General features: G+C 60.0%; 1 protein-coding gene across 2 annotated transcripts in view; it reads right to left on the bottom strand.

Moving 5' to 3' along the window:
* Positions 1-6,061, bottom strand: part of WNT6 (wingless-type MMTV integration site family member 6) — a 13,474-nt gene extending 7,413 nt beyond the window's left edge. Inside the window, exon 1 of one of the 2 annotated variants that reach the window (XM_014954779.1) lies at positions 5,905-6,061. In XM_014954779.1, the coding sequence (XP_014810265.1) occupies positions 5,905-5,981 (77 nt within the window). In that variant the 5' untranslated portion in view covers positions 5,982-6,061. The remainder of the gene's footprint in view (positions 1-5,904) is intronic. The other variant, XM_014954780.1, reaches the window with a different exon arrangement.
* Positions 6,062-6,085: the final 24 nt, after the last annotated feature.

Raw genomic sequence — 6,085 nt, 5'->3', positions numbered from 1 at the left:
GTGGGGGGGGGAGACAAGGGCAAGAAAAATGCTGCCAAACTGCTACTGCTTTGGCAAGGGCTCCGGCGCGGGGCCCAGATCTGCCTGAGCTTGTCCTGCTCCAAGGCCTCCCGCATCTACAATTAAGGTGCCCCACCTCTGCCGCCGGGCACTCCTCCCCCTGCCCTGGTGAAGGAACCGGGTCGCCAGCCCGGCTCCCCCCAGCTCGCCCGGGGCATCCCGGCACCCCCACCACCACCATCTCTTGCCCAGCAGCCCCTCTCTGGGCTTGGCACCTGGGTAGCATCCCTCCTGCCTGGACCCGGCCGCCCTTCGCCTGCTGCCAAAATTGTCACCACGTCACTGCCACCTCGCCCCAAAAGCCTCTTTCCACCATAATTCCCCTGTGCAAGGGAAACAACCTCTGTTGCTGCAAGGGGAAACTGAGGCACAGAAGAGGAGCTGCAACCTGACAATCAACCAGCCACTGTCACCCCTTCGGCTGCTGGAGCCGCAGCCTGAGCCCAGTCCGGGTGACACACGGCAAACAGGAGTCACTGTCACTTCTGATGTAACCCCTGTGCTCTGGACGCTGTCCCGTCTGCGACAGAGCTGGGGGCTCCTAAGAGCCATAACCACCACCTTTTCTGGCCCATGAAGATTCCACTATGTCCCAGTCCAGTTCCCAGCTGAAATCACAGACCAAAGAGACTGGTACAAGTCGCCATCTCCCCCTCGGATGTGGGGATGGTGTGAAGCAAGGCTTCTCCTGGCCCCTGCCAGCAGACCATGATCAAGGAGAGACAGAAGGGATCTGGTCTGCAGGGAGCCAGTGGCAAGGAATAGAGAGGATGGTCAGCCTTCACGAACAGCCCCCACACCTTGGGTGAAAAAATGCCTCCTTTGGTCCTGACAGCCCTGAAACCCTGAAGGGGGGTGGTGGTAGTGCCGTGCCAGCTCCATGTGGGACCTGGTTGGGTCTGCCCCTATTGAGTGCTGCTGCCTGGGCATTCCGCTACAGCTCGCCTCGCATCCAGGTCTCCATCCCAGCCCCTGGACACCTTCAGGAGGGCGATGCAGGATGCCCAACCCATCACCCCAAGCCCGCAGGCATGTTTTTCACCTGCTTGGAGAGGCGAGAGCTACAGGACACTAGCCCTGGAGAGCTGAGCTCTACCCCTGAGGGAGACAAGCCACCCTGCATCCCACCCACTGGTGTCACACTCAGTGTCCCTGCGAGGAAATCAGACCTGACAGGAGCCTGTCTCTTTCCAAGCTGTGCAAACGGGGTGAGGGGGGACACACATGAGTTTTCACCCATCCGGCATCCCTGCGTCCCACGCGGGCATGCAGCGGGTGCCCGGCCCCTTGCCCGGGGCGGTGCGTGGGTGCTGCTGGAGGGGGGTTACTAACCGGGGCACGGGTGTGGAAAACTGAGAAGGAGGATCGCGGAGGGGGGTGATGAGTAAGCAACAAGTCACTGCCCTGGGGGGCATGGCCAGGGCTTGGCTGCACAGCAGCACCAGGGGACTGAGGGAGCAGGAAATGCCATGGGTTGGGGAGAGCAGGCGGGGGACCCCCTTCTCTGCCCTTCTCCTCACACCTCCTCGGTAAGGACGGGATGCAAATAGCTGGGAAACCACTCAAAAGAAAAAGGCTCTGGCATGGCATGGTGTCAACCCACGGACCTGCTGGCTGCAGGGTCATGCTGAGGCCAGGTGCCCGCGGGCAGGAGCTGCCCAAGCCTGTGCTGCGGGTACCAAGAGGGATGAAGGGGGCATGCGCCTGCAGAGGCAGTGGTCCCAAAGCCGTGTCCAAGCCCTGGAAGGGCTGGGATGAGAAAAGAGGGGTCCACCCACTGTGTCCTTCCTTGGTTCTCAGCCAAAATCATACACGAAAGAGACTGTCCCCATCTCCCCCTCGGACATGGGGATGGTGTGGAACAAGGCTTCTCCTGGGCCCTGCCAGCAGGCCGTGATCAAGGGGAGATGGAGGGATCCTGGTTTGCAGGGAGCCAATAGCAAGGAAGAGGATGGTCAGCCTCCACAAACAGCTCATGGAGGCTGGAGCTGGAGTGACATGAAGGCTGGGCCAGCATGTGGCCAATTGTGGGTACCACTTGTGGTGGTAGGACCCTGTACGTCCATGACCCCACCTGAGTGAATACCAAGGTGTGCCCAGCTCTGCCCAGCATCCTCCTGCAAAAGGAGGGGATTTGAAGGGGTCAAGCCTCTGATGCAAAGCCTGGCTGATCACTCCAGCCTGGGGCATGCACAGGGCAGGGTTGGGCAGCCTGGTTGTCACCGTGGAAGAGTAGAGGTGACCAGGAACAGGAATGGGGGTGGCATGGGGGAAAGCTCACTTGTCTTTGGGGGAGGACACAAGCAGCCTAGTTCTGGAGCTGGTACCATCTCAAAGAGCACGAAGGAAATATTTTCCCTTTGAAAAACCTGGTGGGTCAAGGGCACAGGGAGATGCCACCAGGCAGGGACTCCCATGCTGGGACGTGCTTTGCTGCCTCCACGGCGCTGCTCAGGGGGTGAGGGCATGCCCGGGACAGTCGGGCAGCCCAGTCTGCCAGGCGCCATGGGGGGCTGTGGGCTGTGGGTCAGTGAGCCCGGGGGTGACTCATGATGCTCACCCCAAGGCACCCAGGCAGGGCCCTACAGCCCAGCAGCCTGCCCTCACAGGCTGCACACAGTGTGGGTGCTGCCCGGGGCAGTGGAGAAGAGGAGGCCACTAGTGCATGAAACCCACCCTGGGGGTTGTGGCTTCAAGGGGCATGGGGCTGGGACCCCCTCAAAAAGAGTGTAGCCACAGGTGCTGCAGATGGGTCCTCCCTGGGCAGATCCATCCTTCCAGGCCCCCTCAGACCCATAGCTGGAGCAGAGAACATCTTACCTGGGATGGTTCTGCCCCTTGCTCTCTCTTCCACCTCCCAACTGATCTCGGCGAAGTCCACAGAGAGCAAATGGGCACTGGGAAAAGTCTGGCTTTGCTCACCCCCATCCCTACGGTGCCTCCATACCTGCCACCACAGCCCAACCACAAACCAGCTCAGCTGAAATCCTGCTCTGAACTTGCCCAGGGCTCCTGAGACACCAGACTGGGCAGCCTCATATGCCTGCAGCCTCTGGGCCAGCCCAGGAGCCTCAGGCAGTCCATACCTGCCCTGCTCAGGGAGAAATTGGTGTTGCACAAGGAGTCAGGTGAGAATTATGAAAATACGAAGGGAAGAGCAAGCAAGTTATTTTACAGGGCTGGTGGGAACAAAGGGAGCCTATTGCCCACAGCCTGGCACTAACCAAGGGACCAGCAGGGCCTGAATGACACATCTTCCCCATCGGCACTGACCATAACTGTCTTCCATCTGCCATGGAAAGGTCCATGTGTCTGCACATCTCCCTGTCCCTCTGTCTCTTCTAAGACACAGGCATATAGGACAAGGGTGCCTGTATCTTCAATGAGCCATCTCAGGACATCCCACCACAATGAGGATGCTGTTTCTCAGGCTATAATGTCACCAGCACTGTGTCACTGCTTGGACATCTCACCCTGTAGATGCAGCCATGTGCTGGGATCCCAGCATTACCACCTGGGAGTATCTGCGCCCACCTGTGTGCCTGGGATGGGGATCTGCCACCCAGCCCCACTGTGCCCTGCTGTGCCACTCTCACAGAACACTTTGTCACCAGTGTGGGAAAAAAAATGTCTCAAACTGGCATCCCCCCGACACTGCATGACCAGTGCATCAAGGGGTGGGATGGGGGTGGGTAAAGACCTTTCTTTCCTGCCCAGGAGAACATGCCCCCTTGGCCAAACACCCATGGGTGCCCAGAGAGGCACACACAAATGTGTGCCACCAAGTTCCTGAAGCATCAATGACAGGGAAAGCAAGGAACAACTCTACCAATGCCACCTGCCCTGGGGCTTGCAGGAGCCCTGGCACCACACATGGCTGCACCCTTCACCCCCCTCTTCACTAAAACCAAAACCCACAGACACCAGTGCTACTCAGAGCTGGGAGAGGGGACGGGTACAGGCAGCAGGCACGTGGGAAGATGCCCATCTTGAGCTGGCTCAAAGGGCTGAGCAGTGCCCAGACCTCTCTCCCCCGCACGGGATGCGCTCCCTGGAAATGAGGGATGATCTCAGCCAGGGGCCGGAGATCCCAAGCTCTGGGAGAAGCAGCTCGTGAATCAGACGGCTGCTCCGGTGCCCCGTCCCCCGAAAACCCAGCACGTCCGTTTGGTGGTGCTGGTGGCCTCATCCACACATCACCTCCTCCTGGCTCGCTGGCTCCGGAGCGAAGCGGAGTGCGTGCTGGTCATCCCCCTGCGGCTGCTCCGCTGCCCGGCACATTTGGCTGCGCTGCGTGCAGCTGGGTTATTATTCTTAAATTAAAGGTTTCTTTTCTTCTTCTTTTTTAAAAGAAGCAAAAACAAGTCTGACCCCTCACGCTCCTCCGTCAAATCCTGCTAATCTCCACAAGCCGGGGCTGCCAACGCACGCACGGCACGGTCATGGCACCAGCAGGACCTGGGCTCAGCAGCAAGATGCAGCCAGGATGAGGGGCAGTGGTACCCCAGCACCCTGCCCTTGCCAGTCCTGTCTCCCTGCCCCAAATTGAAGGCAAAGAGAGCTTCTGCTTCACCCTGCCTGCTCCAGCTGTGGGTAGGGTGGTACTGATATCCCTGGAGATGAGGTGCAAGGCATGAGCCTGGGCGTGGGGGGCTTCCCAGGTGGGTGTTGATGAGGATGGGGCAGAGAAAGTGGGGAGAGCTGAAGGGACAACCATGCGTGTGGAGCAGCAGTCTGAGAATTTGCCAGGGAAAAAGCAGGACAGACCGTGCCCCGGCATGGCACAGCTACCCTGAGGGGGGTGGTGGGGAGCAGGGGGACCCTCAGCATGCGTCCTGCCCCAGCCCGGGCTCACCCTACCTCGTTGTTCCTTCTCTAGTGAAAAGCCAAGGCAAGCCCCTCTCAGACCCATCTTAACCCATTCCCTGGCAATAAACGCAGTGCATGGACTCTGGGGACAAATTCTCAGCTGGTGTGAAACCATCCATAATGGCACGATTTATACCCACTGAACCCCCCCCCCCCAGCTTTTGCCCTACACCCCTGGAGCCAGGGCTAGTGAAGGGGATGGAGCCACGGAATAAATCACTGGCGGGCAGGCGGGGGACTGGGAGGGGAAAGGCTTACGGAGAGCTTTATTTTAGGGGTCAAAAGAGTGTGACAATGTGGAGACGAATAGCCTCAGATAATGAATGATAGCCCGGACGGCACGCCGGGGAGCTGGAATCTAAGCACTTAAAACCGGATAAAGACAGGCTGGGTGAAATTCTTAATAGATTTAAATAGTTCATGTTTCGACAGATACCTGGGCTTTCCAAGGCTGGGTCCCAGCTCTGTGCCTGTAATGAATCCCCCACCCCCTCCAGTATCCTGCAAGGCACCGTCTCTGCCTTTGATGAAGGCACCATTACAAACAGGGGTTTTGTCCCCGCCGCGTCCAGACCACCGCTCAGGAGGGGACACCGTAGGGACCCTCGGGCTTTTAATTAAAGTTGACTTATTGGAGGGGTCTGGAGGCCCCTGCCCTCCCTTTCCCTGCCCCACAGGCACACAACCCTCCCGAGCTGTGGGCTTGGGGCGCAGGGAGGCAGGCTGAAGCTCTCTCTGTGGGACCTGGGTGTCCTGTACCCCCAGGGTCGCCCCCAGCCTTTTGTCCCCAACACACTTGTGCACCCGAGTGCCGACAGTGCAGGGGTGCCCCCAAGCTGGATCCAGCGAACCAGTGAGTCCCCACCCGAGGGGTCCCCTGGGTGTAGGGGACCCTGTCCCCAAGCCGGAGTCGGGGGGACTACCCCCAGAGAGCGAGGGACCCTCCTGCCATCCCCCCCGGGAAGTCCTACTCACCACCAGAGCCCGATGATGTTGGCGGGGCAGAGGAGGATGAAGAAGAGCCCCAGCTGGGTCCGGGAGGAAGGCAGCATCCTGCCAGGGTTCGAGGCTGGGGGTGGGGGGAGCGCCGAGCCCCCGTCCGAGCCCCCCGCGGGGAGCCGGGCAGCTGGGCTCGCCGCCGCCCCGAGAGTCCGGC

The sequence above is a fragment of the Calidris pugnax genome, unplaced genomic scaffold (genome assembly GCF_001431845.1).
Source record: "Calidris pugnax isolate Ruff unplaced genomic scaffold, ASM143184v1 scaffold103, whole genome shotgun sequence".
Lineage (NCBI taxonomy): Eukaryota > Metazoa > Chordata > Aves > Charadriiformes > Scolopacidae > Calidris > Calidris pugnax.
Note: the sequence above shows the minus strand (reverse complement) of the source record. Positions and strands in the feature narration are given on the sequence as shown.